Source organism: Ochlerotatus camptorhynchus, unplaced genomic scaffold (genome assembly GCF_037179485.1).
Source record: "Ochlerotatus camptorhynchus isolate MF236.1 unplaced genomic scaffold, CSIRO-AGI_Acam_v1.1 ptg000420l, whole genome shotgun sequence".
Taxonomy (NCBI): domain Eukaryota; kingdom Metazoa; phylum Arthropoda; class Insecta; order Diptera; family Culicidae; genus Ochlerotatus; species Ochlerotatus camptorhynchus.
Window position 1 is genome coordinate 314,491 of NW_027040906.1, and position 19,171 is coordinate 333,661.

The 19,171-nt window shown below is 42.1% G+C and overlaps 1 protein-coding gene across 1 annotated transcript in view; it reads left to right on the forward strand.

The window, feature by feature from the left end:
• LOC135711102 (serine/threonine-protein kinase 32B-like) overlaps positions 1-14,291 on the forward strand; it is a 168,522-nt gene extending 154,231 nt beyond the window's left edge. Inside the window, exons 7-8 of the mRNA XM_065233842.1 lie at positions 1,291-1,472; positions 12,983-14,291. Coding sequence (XP_065089914.1) covers positions 1,291-1,472; positions 12,983-13,606 — 806 coding nt within the window. The 3' untranslated portion in view covers positions 13,607-14,291. The remainder of the gene's footprint in view (positions 1-1,290; positions 1,473-12,982) is intronic.
• Positions 14,292-19,171: the final 4,880 nt, after the last annotated feature.

Below are 19,171 nucleotides of genomic sequence, written 5' to 3' on the forward strand. Positions count from 1 at the left end.
TCGCAGCGATCACTTCCACACTCCCGCTACCCAGTCTACAGGAAGCTGAAACATTTAGTTACACACATAAATGGAGCTCACAATAAAAAAAAAACTGCAATTTTTCATCCCGAAAGCGGCGGTAGTTTATTTTCACAGGTGAAAATGCAGATGAAGCAGTTCTGTCGGAACCGGAACCATCCAACAGATGCTGGTGGGGAAACAGCAAAAAAGGCAGAAGCGACCATATTCGGGCGGAAAAGAAAAAGTTTGGGCGAATTTGCATTCTCTGCTTGTGAAAAAGTAAATTTAATGAAAAGCAATCCATCGACTCTGGGTCTGGAGGAGTGCATTAGCTGAATTGGCCTAATGGATTTGTTTTCAAGTAGTTTTGGATTTTGTAGTAGCAACTTTAAAAAGCATTGATCAATGTCTAGCTGCATGGATAATGGACGCTGCATTGCCAATGTTCTGTCTGCTAGCTGTTGTCCGCACTAACATAACAGTCGCATACAATGTCGGAAGGCATATTGTTGTAGATTTGTGGCAAGGTTGGCAGGTTTTCGGGAGCAATTTACAAAGGATAACAATTGCACGTGTGACAAGAATGAAAACTGTACTTTAATTCTCTACTGAAAAATTAACAAAAGCGCGGGGAAGGAAGAATGACAGCTGTTGACAAAGTCAATAGTATGAAGGTTAGCAAAAATTCAAGGTGACTGGAAATAAAAGGTATGTATAACACATATCAGGCATAACATTTGATAACGGCACAAAAGCATTTGTAAACAAACATTCTAAGGCCCTTTACACGCGAACCAAAGTACGCCCACGCAAACCAATACCACTCTCGAAAAGGTGATAGTTGCCCCTAACCGACGATGTTATTGGTTTACGTGAGCGTACTTTGGTTTGCGTGTAAAGGGCCTTAGAAAGTTTGTTTACAAATGCTTTTGTGCCGTTATCAAATGTTATGCCTGATATGCTTGTTTCCATTTGTGATGTTTTAAACCATGGTTGAATATCCATTCAAGGAAACGACAATATAGCAAGCCATGAAATGTCTATAAATTGTTATTTGAATTATTAATTTTCATTTGGGGAATTTTCATGTGGTCAGTTTTGAATTGACCACTTTACAATTAATTAATGGTAATGGAAAATTTAAAATCGAAAAATTTAACAAAAACTTACAACTTACTTACCTTAATTTTCCTTTCCATCTCCTTCGATTATTTTCCTGCGTCAAACCACTATCTATCTTGTACGATTCAAGCGGTTTTCCTGTTTTCAATTTTTTTTCTCCCTCAGCCGGTTACAGCTACCCGGTCGACTGGTGGTCACTGGGCATCGTCGCCTACGAGATGCGTTCCGGGGTGCGGCCATTCGTGATCCACTCGGCGACGCCGCTGGTCGAGGTGAAGAACGTCCTCATCGCCCATCCGCTCTTCCCCCGCAACTGGAGCGACAATTTCATCGATCTACTCGCCAAGGTAAGTGGCAGACTTTCAGCCTCGAATTGATTGAATGTTTACATCCGGTAAACAACCGACGGATGACGATCCCGAAGCAGTGCGGCAATTACTTCCAACCAATTATAACATAAAACTCGGCACACGGTACGGAACACCAAAGAGTAGGTGCACGCTGTGGATGGAAATGCAATTATCTGCAATTATTTCCCATTTCCGCTTCCACCTCCCCACCTCCTTCGTCGGCCCAAACCGATAATCCAACCTTGAGCCGGTTTTATCTTGGATGTCGGCATTATGGCATTTCTTCCTGCCCCGGTTCTCGACTAATCCAGCCGACATCCGGTGGTAGCCGTGCCAAACGACGATAATTCTTTCTCCGCAGAACTCGACTGCACCAGTTTTGCATAAACTTTATTGTCTGTGGGGGCGTGCATTCACGAGAAGCAGTCACGGGAAAATAATTGTTGCACTTGATCCAGAAGCGGCTGTGCCCTTCTCTCTCTCCTCCTCGGTGCAGGGAATTCCAGTTGCATGCATTTTTGGCGCTTTTCACGAGGAAAGAATTGTTGTTACGACCGTTATCGGTGTAGCAATTGTATTCACAAGCGGAAATGGCGCGCAAAATTGGTAGAAGAACTCGGGCATTGTTGTTCCATTCTACACTCAAAATATGTTCAACCACTGCACAGTGATCCAGCAACCGTATTTAGGAGGAATAAATTGTTTGTGGCTAATCATTACTTTTAGGTTCACATCACTGGCGTGCACAGGGTAGGGCAAGGTGGGGCAATTGCCCCTCCTTTAATAAATAAGATGTTTATTTCCACATTTCCAAATTACGATATAAAATAACTTGTTTTCTTGATAACTTGATTTGAAGGTAAAATAACTTCATTTCATACTATAAGGGCACTGAAAACCTTTTATTGCGCCAATTCCTATGAGATGGTGTCTGAAAATTGCACCACAAAGGTGCATGAAGGGACAAACTTCAATGAATTGTTTGGTCAAAAAATTGCAGCACAGTGGTGCATACAAAAAAAATTCTGGCGTAATTTTTTTTATCCAAGGTGGTTCATGGAGGGATAAAAGAAGAGGTTAAATTTAAGGTTGAAAAAATTCACCTTCGTGGTGGTAAATCGAAGAGAAAGCTTTTTATTTAATATCTGGTGTAAAAATATCCATGGAGGGACTAATCAAAATGAATCACCCTGGTAGAAAAATTGAATTACTCTAAAAATTTATAAATGCATTGTATTTCTGGTGTAACGTTCGCAATACTGTGGTGAATGTATTTAGAAGCAAGGTTTATTCATTTTTCTGGTGCATAATTTGCATCGTTCTGATGAATGCAAGCTTCATTGAAAATTTATGGTGGAAAATTTGCACCATTCTGGTGCCTGAGAATTGCACCACAAAAGTGCATGGTAGAACAAACTTCACTGACAATTGTTGGTGCACCATTCTGGTGAATGGAGGAGAATGCTCTATTGAAAATTTCTGGTGCAAAATTTGTATCGCTCTGATAAATGAAATTAACAGAAAATTTCTGGTGGAAAACTTGCACTGGTCTGGCAAATGAAGGCACAAGCTTTATTTAAATTAAGCTATATTGAAAACTTCTGGAGAAAAATCTGCACCGTTCTGGTGAACGGATGGGCAAGCTTTCCGGAAAATGTTTGGCCTCAAATTTGCATCCTTTTGCTCAATAGAGGAACAAACTTTAATTAAAATTTCTGGTGTAAAATTTGCACCATTCTTATGATTGGAGGGAAGCTACTTTACTGAAAATTTATGCTGAAAAACCTGAAAATGGGGACAAGTTTTATTTGGTGGAAAACCTGCAACATTCTGATGATAGAAGAAGCACGCTATATTGAAAATGTCTGGTGGAAAATAGAAAAAGGAAATCTGCACCAATCAGAAGATTGGAGAACAATCTTTATTGAACATTAACGGTGAAACATTTGCATCGTTCTGGTCAATTGAAATTTCCTGGTGTAAACTTTTCTGGTGTACAATTTTCTGGTGTTAAATTTTCTCGAGGCAAGTTTGTATTGAAAATTTCTGGTGTAAGATTCAATCTGCTGCATGAAAGGGCTAGCTGAATTGAAAATTCTAGATGTAAAAATTGCACAGTTCTGGTGAATGGAGGGGCAAGCTTTATTGAACATTTCTGGTAGAAAAACTACAATGTTTTGGTGAATCGACGGAAAACTTAAACTTGACTTCCGAGAAGAACCGCAAGGGTATTGAATTCTGAAGAGCAGTTCCAAAGGAAAAGATTTCTGGGGATGATTCTATGAAAATTCTGCGAATAATTTCTAGTGAATCCTGCAGATAGTTGCAAGATAATTTTGAAAATAATATCGAGAGAATCAAATTTTGAATGAAATTCCAAAGGGATGTTGGGGAATATTTCAAGGAAATTTCGAGGATAATTTCAAGTTTATTTTGGGAAGAATTTCTGGAGAATGCAGAGGAAATTCTTCTGAAAAATTAGGGGAATTTCAGTTCCAAAGTGTTCTGAGAAAAAAAAAGTTCTAGAATATTCCGAGAAGAACCTCAAGGATATTGAATTCTTAGGACAGTTCCAAAATATCCTGGAAAGATTTCAAAGAAATTCTGCGGATAGAAATTATGCATCCTGCAGATAGTTCCAAGATAATTTCGAAAAGAATACCGAGAAAATCAAATTTTGAGTGAACTTCCAAAGGGATTTTAAGCAAAATTTCAAACGAATTCCGAGGATAATTTCAAGCTCATTCCGGCAATTATTTCTGAAACTCTAAAGGAACTTCAGTTCTAAGGTGTTTTGAGAAAAATATCATGAACAATTGTAAATCTTCGGAGAGCTCTAAAAATCCGAGAAGATCCTAAAAGATATTGAATTCTGAGGACTGTTCCAAAAGATTTCTGGGGAGTATTCCAAGAAATGTCTGCGAATAATTTGAAGTGAATCCTGCCGATAGTTCCAAGATAATTCCGAAAATACTACCGAGAAAATTAAATTTTGAGTGAAATTCCAAAGGGATTTCGAGGAAAATTTCAAGGGAGTACCAATAATTTCTAGCTCATTCCGGGAATAATTTCTAGATAATACGGAGGAAATTCTTCTGAAACTCTAAGGGAATTTCAGTTCCAAGGTGTTCTGAGTAAAAGTAAAGAAGAATTCTAAAAATAATAATTCTCAGAAGCCCGTGAAGAATTTCAAAAGAGCTCATCGAGTTCTAAAAATTTCTAAAAGAACTTAAGGAATTCTGAGGATGGACTTTTTCGCAACTGTACAAAGTTTAAAGACAGCTTTTGGATTCCCTAATTGAAAATTAGGTATTAGTTTGCCATTGAACCTCGGTCGATTGTTGTCTTACTAAGAATTTGTCTAAGAAGCTTCTCTGAAAATTTCAAGTCATTTGTTACCGTGATTGACATACTCAATTCTTCGCACAAGTCGTCATTCCGTTAACAATTCTGTACTCGTTTATCGAAATAGTTTTGTGCGCCTTTGGTCCAATCGTTATATATTTTTTAAACCTTTTAATAATCATATTAGCCTTGGCATTTAGGTCAAAATTTGAAAAAAATTAAAACTACAATTTTCGCTGAAAATGACCAAGTTCAACGTACTCGCAACGATAAAAGAAAAGTGACTATAACAGCATATAAGGGCTTACAAAAACGCTTACTTGAAATAGTCATAAATTGTAACGATGTCTTCAAAATATACAAAAACGTACTGCACAAAATTTTAGAAAGGTAACTGAATAAAAGATGATACCAGTCCCTTGAAGAATATATTTTCTTTGATTTGTATTTTTAACCTGTAAAGAAGAGCATGCCGCAAAACATTATTACAACGATTCCTACAGGGTTCAGAAATTATAAGAAATCGACCGAGTTGCTGGGCAAACACAATCGCAGTGATACCCATGTTGGTAGTATGGAAGCGTGGAAGAATTTTAAAACCAGGAAGGCTATCGTCGAAGAACTGGACCACCAAAAAACAGATTGCTGCTAGTAAGGCAAAGCGGCTACAAAATCGCTATATAATGGAACATTTCATCGATATTGTGCGCATACTTTGCAAAGGTAGCCGACCACTTCGTGGACATTTGGAAGGAGCGGAAAATGTGCCACCCAGTTGGTGGCTAACTACGATCCTGTGCTTGAAAAACTCTTGGCGGAAGGTGCAAAAAATTTCCAGTATACAAGTAACCGTTTTCAAAATGACATGATTACCGCGTTGCACAATGTAATGTAAAGAAGATGAACCACCACCGGAGCAAAACATAAATAAAATTAGCTAAATTGAACAGTAGGGAAAAAGTGGGAAGAGGACAGCACCATCTACCACGTACTTTGGAGTACTCCCCATCCCCAGATTAAATGCACCATAGAAATAAAATTGCCCCTCCTTAACAAGATTCCTGTGCACGCTAGTGGTTCACATTCTTGCATTTATCGCAAGGATACGACTCTAATTGAAAGGTTCCGCTATTTATACCCTTCGGAGTGTTGGAAGACCCTCTAAAGACGCGCCCCTTTGTCAGTCAAAATCGGATTCCTTAGCAACAAAATTAAGGAATGAAACCGATAATGACTATGCATCAGAACCCACTTTTTGATTCATCGATTTGTTTGCACTTCCCCTTCTGTTCTATGCTTTCCATATTCCGAAGCATACACTGAAAAAAGTTTTCACTTAGTTTCTATTAGGAACGCACATAGTATTTTTCCAAAAACAAAAACAATGATTTTTCCCTGAATATCACATAGCATTAGAAATTCTATATGAGAAATCACGTAGATTTCATTGGACACATAACGTTCATGTGATTTAGTGGTGCAATTTCCAATTATGGGATCACATGAAAGTTATGTGAAATTCACATGGATATTTTCCACTGGTTATGTGATTTATTTTATGAGTGTAGATAGAGCAGTGGAGACATGACAGTTTTCTATCGCGTCGCCGCGAGTGGAATCTTGTGAGTTTTCACCCTTAGTGACAGATATCCAAACTGATTGAAGCCCTGAAAAAGCAGAACGATACCGAAGTACAAGTCAAACTACTCCGCAAGGAACTTCTTCAGAAGGATGCGCTTATCAAAATGTTGGAAAAAGAACAACAAAAAGATAACCGAATGGAGCGCACAAGAAAGTACGGAACTATCGAGGATCTCGTGGCCAAGGTGAAAGTCTTGCAACACTCCTCGAACACAAAAAACAAGGAGCTGACGTCGCTTCGGAAGGCCACAGACGAAAATATCCTAAAACAACAAAAACCACCCAGAAATCCACGATACTCTACCAAAATCAGGAACAACTGGAGGAACCTCTACCCCCGGCGCCATACACCGGCACCGGTGTGGAAGTTTTCGGACAACCGGAATTGGTGGACACCTCCAGGTACTTATTGGCAACCTCCACAGGCCGATCCCACAGCATGGCTCGCCCCACTTACCCAGTGGAGCAGCGGAGCAGGCGAGGTCACACCGGTGTGGATGTCTCTGCCTCACCGGAACTGACCAGACACCCCTCTACCCTCCACTGTGGCTGGAAGAGGGACGGATAAGGAAGGAAACTCCTATCCCGCATAGACAACGAGGGAGCGAAGGCTACTATAATGAACTCGGACAGCGTGGGAATCAAGATTACCTCATACTCCCCCGATCGGATAAATATAGGAAGCGAGTTCAACCTTATCTACTTCTGTTAGTGGACCTCTGTCAGGGTTAGCCAACATTTCTGATGGGTCGCATGATAACTCCGTCTTTCCCCTTACGGACACCGAGGGAGGCAAGAATATCCAACCAAGACAATATGGGTCAAGCGATGACATCGCACTCCCCCACCATCACACCAAGGGATGCAAGGCCAATGAAAAGGAAGCTCGTTGAATTCAAAACCCTCTGCTAGGACGTTCGTAACGGATAAGGCCTCGGGTAGTGTGGGGCCACACCGGTGCGGAAGCTATGGGTCAACCGGGTTGGCAAACTTCACAAGACAACGCCACACCGACATCCTCCCGCTGAGAAGATCCATCCAGCTGGCTTACAAAAAACGCATCCCTCCGGATGCACTAGCGGACGTGAGAAGGTATGGCCAGTGGAGGGCCAGTCATGGTAATTCCACTCCATCATCCCCTGGCCCATCACTGACTGAGTCCGTAACATTTCCCAGCGGCTCTAGCATCTCTGCTGGCGGTGGGGTCCCCAACGACGGTTTCCACCGGGGGAGCTCTGCATCTACCAATACCCAAAACAGACCGGTACGCCCATTGGACCCTCTAGGCTCCCAACTCCCGCACCTTTGCTGGTCGTCCATTGGAATATGAACGGTTTCTATAATAATCTCAGTCCACAATGCCAGCCTAATAAGCATGAACCGATCCTTATCCGGATAGTGTTAAAATAATTAACTACTTTGGAAACCTCCAACTGAGTTGTTAAATATCCAATAAGATTCAATTTGGAAATTTCCGACTAATGTATTAAACATAAATCCAAACCTGAAAGAGAAGTATTTATGTTACGCAGGACTTCGGTACTACCAACAATCAATACGAAACTAACGATTTTAAATTGGCTCACTACTTGACTAGCCTATTGGTCCCAAGCAAACGATTAACGTACTCCATTCTAGTCGTAATTCTGGTACTACGCACTGTTTGTTTTGATTCGCTATGAAAGCTTGACAGATAAAATGAGGGGTTATTGGTTTTTCCTATGTTTTGAGGGGTGAATCGATAGGCTTGGGACCGAAGAGAGTACCAGAGCTGAGCCAAAAAGTTGAGCACGTTATTTCGGGACCTTCTAGTCTTAGAGTTACCTCTATGGTACTACCTTTATTAGTAAGAGATATGGTTTTAACAAATGTTGTCGAAGACTCGACCGTATATTCACACTATTTCTCAGTACAAGGAATTTTCAGTCTGACACCAACTTTCTCTACTGGTTCCTACTCTACCGGATGCAATTGCGATACAATCGCGACAAACTGTTTTTTTCTGTTTATGTTCTGCATTCACTCTCTTCTCTCTTTCTCACTCGGTTCTCCTCTTCTTAGCTCCTGTCAAATCCCGCACACCCAGTGCAAAAACAATGTGTCCTATAGTTTATACACTCGCGTAAATTGTCACTTTCAATAGATAGTACATCTTCCACTCAGTTGCCATAGGAATCAGGACCCTTCTCCAAAATCTCAACACCGGTAGAACTCCCGGTCGTCGCAGTTAAAATCAGCTGCCCAATCGCCTCCGTATACCTGCCATGCCAAACGATAGCTGACATCCGAAACCGCCTCGAAAGCTTTATCGAGACTCTCGATGAACTATCCGAGATTTGTCAAACAAAAAACTGAGAACATCGAAGACTAACGTCCAACGTTTCAAGGCATAAAAGTGGTTGAAAACGTCCAAGAAGCAGAAACAAGCTGAACACTGAGATTTACGTTTGGGATTGTTTGAATCGGCGTCTGCGACCCATGATCCATCAACATGAAGGCCGAGTTTTATTTTGGTCCGATTTGGTGTAAATGCACTACTCGAAAGACACGGTAGCTTGGTGCAATACGTGCCAAAAGAATCCGGAGGCCCGATCGATCGCAACTTTTTGGGCCTTTTCCAAGGGATATCTACGGAAACTCCTTAAGGCAGCGAATTCTATCGAAGAATTTGTAAAAGACTAGACAAAAGTGGCCAACACTATCGCCAAGGAATCTATGCTGAAGCACATGCGCATCGTCAGATCAAAAGGTTCACTCCTTGGCATACAATTGAAGGAACTGCGGATTTTTTTTCATCCAATTGAAAGAGAATACTATACAATAGAGTTTTGTTGGGACAACCATCATGGATATGCTTTGCAATGGTTTGAAGAGTGCTGTTTTTTGCTGCTGTCAAATCAGCCTACTGATCATTCTTGTATGAAACTGGTTCCAAACGTAAACAAACGCTGTAGGTTTCTTATGGCTTGTTTACGTTTGGAACCAGTTATGCGAGGTAGGCGACGATTGTTCGTATTTGACAGCCACCTCCTCCTCTTGGTTTTTTGCTATAGCCTTTCGAAGTGCTGCGAAAGAAACTGGTACTTTTTCCGTTGTGTCTGCCAGGATGCTTACCAAATCTTCTTCCATGGTGAGTGCTGCAATCACAAATTCTTCCTCTGGTGGATTGGTTCGGTCGATGAGCAGGGATAACAAATCTGCACATCCGAAGTCGTTGGTGGACACATGTTGAATTTCAAAGTCGTCTGCGGTTGTAAGTGTCCTCTAAGCATATTGCACAACCTTCATGATTCCATCGGGAAACTGGTGAAAGATTACTGCAGCTTGGGGTCGTAGTGTGTCAACAACAAGTTTGATTGAAGAACTGTCTTGATTTTTTTGAAAACTTGCTGACACTTGGATGTCCATTTCCACTTTGTTTCTTTCCTGAGAAGCTTGTCCATGGGATAGCGCAGTTCTTGTAGGTTGCGCAAGAATCTTCCGTAGAAGTTAACCGCGCCCAGAAACTATCGCAGCTCGACGTTGACGTTGGTTGGAGGTGGCATTGCAGTGATGGTTTTGATTTTCTCGGGGTCTGGACGGATACGATGTGTCCCAAGTAGCGGATTTGCGACTGGAAGAAACTACACTTCTCTGCCTTGACGTGGAAACCATACTCCTTGAGACGTAGGAAAAGCAGGTTGAGTGATGCTGCATGCGACTTCAAGTCCCGGCCGAATACTATGGCATCATCGATGAAAGAGCGAATGCCAGGTATTCCCGCAATCATTCCATCAACCAGTCGTTGTAATGCTCCCGGTGCAAACTTCACCCCTGGAGCGAGGCGATTGAACCGGAATAAACCCCGATGCGTATTGATAGTGAGCAGCTTTTTTGAATCGTCATCCACCTCGAGCTGCAAGTATGCATCGGAGAGGTTGATGATGCTGAATACGGAACTGCCATTGAGTTGGGCGAAAATTTCCTCCGGAGTGGGAAGCGGGTAGTGATTAGCTTCTAACGCCGCGTTGAGTCCTGTTCAACAGTCCGCACAGATACGAACCCGGCCGTTTGGTTTACGTACAGCCACGATTGAAGCAGCCCACTCAGAGAAATCGATAGGCTCGATGATACCCCATGATTCCAACCGTGTAATTTCAGCATCGACCAATGGAATTGTGTTGAAAGGAACTGGCCGCTTGGGACAGAAAACAGATTGAGAATTAGTTTTGAGGAAAAGCTTTACCTATAACTTCTTGCAATGTCCTAGTGAATCGTTGAACACATCTGCGTGCTTGGCCTGGAATTCACGTACTTGCTGATCGATTGGTTTTGTCTTCACTTGGTTGCAAATCGAATCGATGGGAATTGAACACAACTCGAAGAGTTCGATCCAGTCGATGCCTAGCAGGTTGTTTCTCACTTCGCACTCGAACTCACCCATCAAATGGAGCGGCTTGCCTGACGCGTTCATTGCGTCAATGGTTGGTTTCTTGATTGCAGGTTTGCCCAGATAGTTCCAGGTTTGCTTCGAGATTACCGTGATGTCGGTCGCTGTGTCCAGTTGTAGCTTGGTTTCCACGCCGCTGATGAATGTTGACACGAACTTTCGCTTGCTTGAGTGTTGAGCGATGTGATTGACGATGTATACGCCTCGGGATTTTGCCTTGTAGGGTTTGCTTGATTTGTTCGATGACTTCTTTTCCTCCCCAGCTTGAACGGGTTTTGTTTTTGAGAAGCAGCCACAGTAGCCTTCCTTGTGGCCGATACGGTTGCACTGCTTGCACTGATGATTCGAGAATGGACAATCCCGAACATAGTGCATCTGGCCGCATTGCTAACAAGGTTTGCGAGGCGATTTACCTTCCGTCTTCGAAGACTGTTGTTGTCGAGAGGTTCCCTTCTTCTCCTGAACTGCGTGCACCGTTGGTTTCGAGCTTGACTGACGCTTGATCATGCATGTGTCCGCCTTGAGATTCACGAGCCGTTGGTAGTCGTCGATCAAGTTTTGAAGTGCTACGGGAGCTTCTGGTATTTCAGCTTCGATCCAGGAGAGTAGCCTACCTCGTATGTCTGTATAGCAATGGCTTTTGAGACCGCAGACAAACACCAAGCATTTGAATTGGTCAATCTTCACGTTCTTGAAATCGAAATCCTCGCAAGAACGGTTGACTTTGCCTCCGTAGCTGATGATGTCTCCTGCTTCAGATTTCACCAGCTGCAGGCACTGATATCGCTTGTTGAAGATGGAGGGTTTCGACTGTGTCAGCAAAATTGACGTCTTTTGGAAACTTCGGCAGGATGTAGTTGGTGTACCGGGTGTGTGACGGTGTATCCAACTTCCTTAGCAGCAATCGGACCTTGGCGGCATCTTCCAGGTTCTTGGCATCCGAATCGAAAAGATCCGCGTACCGGCTGTACCGCGTCTCGAAGGTGATTCCATTTTCCGGGTCTAACGGAAATTCGCTGGTGTTCGTTGCCAAGGCCTCGAGTGTTTGCTCCGGGTGGCTATGGACTTAATTGGGTTCCAAAGGCTTCTGTAGGAGCGCTGGCATCTGGAGAATTGCTTCCTAAAGTTCTGTCATCGCTTCTGGTTCTTGAATACTCGTCGCCAAATTGATGTGTCCGGAAAGTAGTTCCGGAACAGAAAGATAGCTTGATTAATACTAGAAATGTTTCGTTATTCAAGGTCTAACGTATCATGCCTCAGTACTTGTCAATTGCACCGTTTATATAGTGTTCCAGTGATTACTATGATCCAACACTACACAAAAAAGTTACATAAACGATTATGAATTGTGATTATGTGCATATGACTGAAAATCAAAACGACATTTCTCGCTGGCATCACTGGCCTTCCTATGTCACTAATGTTAATTTTGATGTCGGACGTTTCGTGCCCCACACGCGAATCCCGTTTTGTTAGGAGGAATGTTGAACTAAAATTTTATTTACTGTACATCATTTACACATTCGCCCTATTCAGATAACTCTTATGAAATTCGTGAGTTTGACAGAACCACCAGCATCACATTTTCGGGGTACACAGGAAATATACTGGAGTTGTCAAGTTACCCCCGAGTTGTTCTCTACCGACCATAATGTGGAAAAACTTTGTTGACGTGAGGCCCGATTATAAGCTGTTCTAGACGAAACCACTAACCGCTGGGAGTTTCGCTACGAATCGGATAAGATTTGTTGGTTTTTTACGAGATTCGTGGGGCAGAAAATACTCACAAGTTTTTGTTTGGAAATTTTTGAACCAATTGAGAAGCCTAATGGAATAAACAAAGTAGTCAATCTTAGAAACGATTGGCAAAACGTCAACACGCGACAGTGATGCCGTTTTACATTATATTGTTTGTGTCCTACTTGTCAACGTGTGCCCTAGCGTACCGAACAGTGTGCCATGTTGTGTTTCGGCACAGTGTGCAGAGTTGATTACCTCTTGGTCTTGCCCCTCCTTCGATTGTCAACGTATTCTAAGTCACTCAACCTGGCATCAATTCTTATCTTAACCCCATTCTCTTCTCACTTTCCAGCTCCTCAACGTCCACCCGGGTGCCCGCATCAGCAGCCAGCGGGAACTGCAGCAAACCAAGCTCCTCCGGGGAACCAACTTTGAGCGGGTCCTATCCAAGCAAACGAATCCCCTCTTCAAGCCGTCGAAAGATCACCTCAACTGCGATCCCAGCTTGGAGCTGGAGGAGATGATCATCGAGACGAAACCGCTGCACAAGAAGAAGAAGCGGCTGGCCAAGCAACGGTCAATCAACCGCGACGGTCAGAATCCGAACCAGGACCAGCTGAGCCCGTTGGACAGTCAGCTGTTGAAGGAGTTTCTGGTGTACAACCGGTTCAAGGAGCAGAAACGGAAAGCCATGGAGAAGAAGGAAACCGAATGGCAGCAGGAGCTGGATCAGGCAATGGCCAGTTCGGAAGTGGAGGGAACGCCGGTTGCCAAGTCGGAATCGGTTGGGACGCGGCTGGCTACGATTAGCGAGGGAACGGCGATGGCGACGGTGACGGAGCAAGGAGAAAACGGAGCCTGTCAGGGGGTCAAAGAGAACACCAACGGAAGCAGTGATGCAAAAAGTGAACCAGCAAAGCAGGCGGATAGTTTGGATTACATTGACAGAACGCCATCGCCGAAGCCGAGCATCTAGTAGTAGTGGTGTGAGCTTCGTTGTTTACCGGTGGTGTTTGTATTCTGGTCGTTCGTGTATGTATTAGTCGGAAGGAGCTTTTGACGGCTTTGATTGTATTGTGATAAACCGAATGTGTATCTCGTCTTTAGGTTTTGGATTTTTGCATAGTTTATTCAATGTGTTACCGGAAGATGTCGTTCAGAGATATTGTGTGTTATTGGTAAAGGTTGCTGATTTGTTAGCATTTAAACGGCGTGCAATAAGAGGTAAGCGTAAACATTGCACATTAATAACGAGACTGAGTACATTAGTGAGAACAAAATTAACGTCAGAGTCGGGCAATCAACAAACAGTTAAACATGATTTCCATTTGGATATGAATAATTCTCAGTACTTTGTAGCGGAGAACAACATCCGGCAGTACAGCTAGCATTTAACAAAAAATAATAACAACAACAATCATCACCTGCTAGGCCGCTAGTTTGCACACTCTCGCACACACACTTATACCGAAATATTAGTAGAGTGAATATTAGTAAATAGTCTACTGCATCAAAATCAAACGATCGAGTACCGGAGAGATCAAAGAAGTAGCGGATATCAGTGAGGTCAAATCAGTCAACATAAATAGTGAGACAAAATGACAGTACCGTGTGTATACCACCGTAGAAATGTAAACAAACAATGGCTAACAATTTGAATGGATTCGTCAATTTTTTTCGCCGTGAAACAGCTATTGGATGAAATAGATCCAGTTGCATATTGAACTTTGTACGGTTACCGTTTTACTTCAGTAGAGCAAAAAAGAACGCCGCGAGGGAGGCGACTCTATCTACGATGCGGGAAAAAATGTGTTTTGCTGTGGTTAGCTGCGCGCACACTAAGTAGATCGAAAGAAGATTGATTACGGTTCTGAAGATTTCCTATAAAAATGATGATTTTTCGAAGATTGATTCGCTAGTGTGAGATTTGTTGAGCACCTAGAATTGAGATTTAGATGTGTCGCCTCCCTCGGAACACCGTGGCCGTGGGTCTCCGGGAGTCGACGATTTTTCTACACCACAAAATGGAGCGTGAAATTTAATCGATTTCCATGTCCGCATTGCTGCGTGATTTTCATGTGTGCGGAATGCATTGCACACTTTCCGGTTGTTGAAGTAACGAATTGAATCCACGCCAGTTGCCGGTTCAGTAAGCAACCGTTTCAATCGGATTCGATTATTTCGGTGTAAATAACGAGGGAATGTGCAGCGTGGAAAATTGTTTGGAGTTTGAGGTGAAAAAAAAATGGAATACTGATGCAAATAATTGCTGCTTCGAGAGCTGCATGGGAGGGATTTCAAATTGTAGGTTTTGTTTAATGAATTGGAATTGACTGATTGGCAGTGGACGTTATTAATATCATGTGGAGCAATTTCTGAGCTGTGAGCGAGCGTGGATGTCCAAAATTCCTCCTATTGATAAACGTTTGCAACATCTAAGAATAGAATATTTGAAATTTTTAATTTGATTTAATTGATTCACGATGATGACGGTGATGATGGTCCCACCTCTTCCTCCTACAAAGGTTTGAGCTGAACGATTAAGTATGGCATGTAAACCAGATTTGCAAACGAAAACGAATTGGTTACTGTTAAAGATATAAATTCCATGTACAGTTAACAGTTGCTTCACAGCAATTGTGAAAAAGCTAAGGCGTTCACCTCTTTGTTCACCCCCCGCACCTTAAATCTAGATAAACATTTCAAAAGGTCCTATCTGCATTGAACGATTCTCTTCATCGACTTTCTCTTCCATTAATAACTCAACTTCAAAAGCATTCCCTGCTGTGTTCAACGTTCTAAGCACAAGATAGGAACTTCTGTTATCAAACTGTGTGGCAAAAATAGCATCAAATGCATTTGCGTAGGCGTGGTTATCAAAAGAGAAAGTCGATGAAGAGAATCGATCAAAGCAGATAGGACCATTTGAAATGTTCATCGAGAAATATGCACATGTCATGACCATGTTACAGTCGCTACAAATCAATGGAAGACGCATCGGAGTAATGAGCAAAATCCCAAAACTTTATAACTTCAAAACAAAATATAACCAGGCTTGGGAATTGTCAACCTCATGACGATAACCTATGTAACAACGACAACAACAAAAAGTCAACGCTCATCTGACAAGCACGATGCAACAAAATTCTGCTTGAAAGACTGATCTACTGGGCTGTCTCTCGACGAAACATTTTCTATTCTTGTCTTTCTCTCATTTGGTCACGAAACACCTGTTGCGTGACGTTTTTCAGAATGACTTAGTTGTTTCACGTACGTCGGACGACAAGATTGACGGAAACTGTCGACATGGTTATTGACGAAAAAAGTCTGTCATGTCATTCTTCCATTCTGTCGCGACAAAACTGCCGCTGGTCGTTTTCTAATAAAGGGCGAACACGAAATTATTGCGACACATTCAACAGGGCATAACTTTTTTACCATTGGGTAAAAATCAACCAAATTTTGCACACTTTCTCATTGATGTGTATTGTGTACATGCTGTCAAACTCGAAGTCGTGTTTTTCGATTCAACGAGAATGGAGGTTAACCAACGCGAGTTGAGAGAACAAATTCTTTCCAAACACCTGGAATTTCCTGACCTGTCACACCGGCAGTTGGGAAAAATGTTGAACATTCACCATTCAACCGTCTCCAGAGTGTTGAAGCGGTTCCAGGAGCGGTTGACGTTGGACCACGGCAAAGGAGCTGGAAGAAAACCGGGACCGGAGAACAAAAAGACGGAGGGAAAGGTGAAGCGGATGATTAAAGCAAATCCCAACGTCTCAAGCCGTGATTTGGCTAAAAAGATCGGCATGTCGCAGAGATACGTCCAGAATGCAAAGAAAAGAGCTGGACTACATAAATACAAGGTACAGAACTTCCCAAACCGCGATGAGCGGCAACAATCGACGGCTAAAACTCGGGCACGGAAGCTCTACGAGAAGATGCTGACAAAATATGGCTGCTGTGTGATGGACGACGAAACGTATATAAAAGCCGATTTTAAGCAAATTCCGGGGTTGGAGTTTTTCACCGGCAAGAGCAAGTTCGATGTGGACGACAAATTTAAGAAGAAGAAAATGTCGAAGTTCGCCTCCAAATATCTCATTTGGCAGGCCATCTGCTCTTGCGGACTGAGGAGTGAGCCTTTCGTGACAAAGGGCACAGTAAATGGCGAGATCTACAAATCTGAGTGCCTCGAGAAGCGCCTTTTGCCGTTCTTGCAGCAGCACGACGAAGCTCCGCTATTTTGGCCAGATTTGGCATCATGCCCAGGCATGGAAAATCATTTGCATTCATTTCGTGCATTCATTTACATTCATTTGCCCCTAACTTTTTTCATCAACAGAATTCCTCAAAATAATGTATTGAACTTTTGTAGGTTTTGCTATTACCTAAAACTTTTGTTAACAACTCAAATCCGTATCTCCTATGCATGACAAATCAGAGCGAACAGAATCCACTACTGTTTTTCAGTGAATGTATTTTACATTCACTGAAAAACAGTAACAAGTGCTGCCCGCTCTAATTCGTGATGCATAAGAGATGCAGATTTGAGTTATGGACAAAAGTTGTAGCTAATAACAAAACCTACTAAAGCTCTATACATCATTTTGCGGAATGCTGTTGATGAAAAAAGTTAGAGCCAAATGAATGTAAATGAATGCATGAAATGAATGTAAATGATTTTCCATGCCTGATCATGCCACTATTCTAAAAGTGTCCTGGACTGGTATGAGGCCAATTCTGTCCATTTTGTTCCAAAGGACATGAATCCGCCAAACTGTCCGGAGCTGCGCCCGGTGGAGCAGTACTGGGCAATAATGAAGCGGGAACTTCGGAAGAGCAAGAAGACAGTCAAAGACGAGAAGGACATGTTAAGAAAATGGAAAAAAAAACTGAGAAACTGGTACCGGATGACACTGTAAAGACTTTGATGGAGGGCATCAAGCGAAAATGCGTTCAATTTTACACTCAAGGCTCCATCGATTAACTTTTCTTTTGATTTTTGAAGTAAATATATGTATATAACTACCCTAAAATTTTGGTTTGATTCTAAACATTATAAGAAAATTGGCATGACATTTTCGGTGTCGCAATAATTTCGTGTTCGCCTTTTAAATGGATGTCGCTTTGGATGCGAGACATAACAAGATAGAAATAACTGGAATTGTGTTGTTTTGACGAGATTTCACCTCTGACTCGAAGTAGCTTGAATCTTGGCGCTGAACTTCGTGTTTGCAGTGATGGGTATTTTTGAAATGGACACAACTGAAAGCTGCCGAAAATCGATGTTTGGAATCCAAGATGGCGGCGTACGGTTTTAAAAAAAGTGGGAAATACTGCCAAATACCCTTCAATATGCATATTTTCGGAATCGGGATGACGTCTAGAGACCGAAAATCGATGTCCAGCGCCATCTGGAAATCAAAGATGGCGGCTGCCGATTTCAGAAAAAGTGGGAAATACTACCAAATACCCTTTAATATGTATATTTTTGGAATCGGGATGACGTCTAGAGATCGAAAGTCGATGTCCAGTGCCATCTTTAATTTCAAGATGGCACTGAACATCGATTTTCGGCCATCTTGAAATAAAAGATGGTGGCTTCCGATATCAGAAAAAGTGGAAAAAAAAACTTCCAAATACCCTTCGGCCTTCAATATGGGTATTTTTGGAATAGGGATGACGTCTAAAACCCGTTAATCGATTTCCGACGCCATTTTTAAATCCAAGATGGCGGCTTCCAATTTCAGAAAAAAAAGTGGGAAATACTGCCAATTAAACTTCAATATGTATATTTTTGGAATCGTGATGACGTCCCGAGACCGAAAATCGATTTCCAGTGCCATCTTGAAATCAAAGATGGTGGCTGCAGACTTCAGAAAAAGTGGGAAAAACTGTAAAATACTTACCAATATGGAAATTTTCGGCTCAAAGACGACGTGCAGATGCCGAAAATTGGAATGCCGAAATGGCGTCAGCCATCAATTTTCCGTCTAGTGAAGGGTATTTGACAGTCGTACATCGATTTTGAGCCTCTACATATCGTCCCCATTCAAAATACATATGTTGAAGTGTAATTAGCAGTATTACCCACTTTTTCTGAAAATGAAAGCCACCATCTTAGATTTCAAGATGGCGCTGGATATCGATTTTTGGTCTCGAGACGTCATCCCGATTCCAAAAATATACATATTGAAGTGTAATTGGCAGTATTTCCCACTTTTTCTGAAATTGGAAGCCGCCATCTTGGATTTCAAGATGGCGCTGGATATCGATTTTCGGTCTCGAGACGTCATCCCGATTCCGAAAATATACATATTGAAGGCTATTTGGCAGTATTTCCCACTTTTTTCTGAAATAGGAAATACCAATATTGAAGGAAATTAACATTATTTCCGGCCTTGTTTTAAATCTAACCTCCGTTTTAGAATAGATGGTTTCTTGTCGTGAACCTCCTTTTTAAACAACCTATATAGACTTTGTCTCAGAGAACAGAATGAGTGACATATGACTAGAATAGAAAGTCGCGACTGGA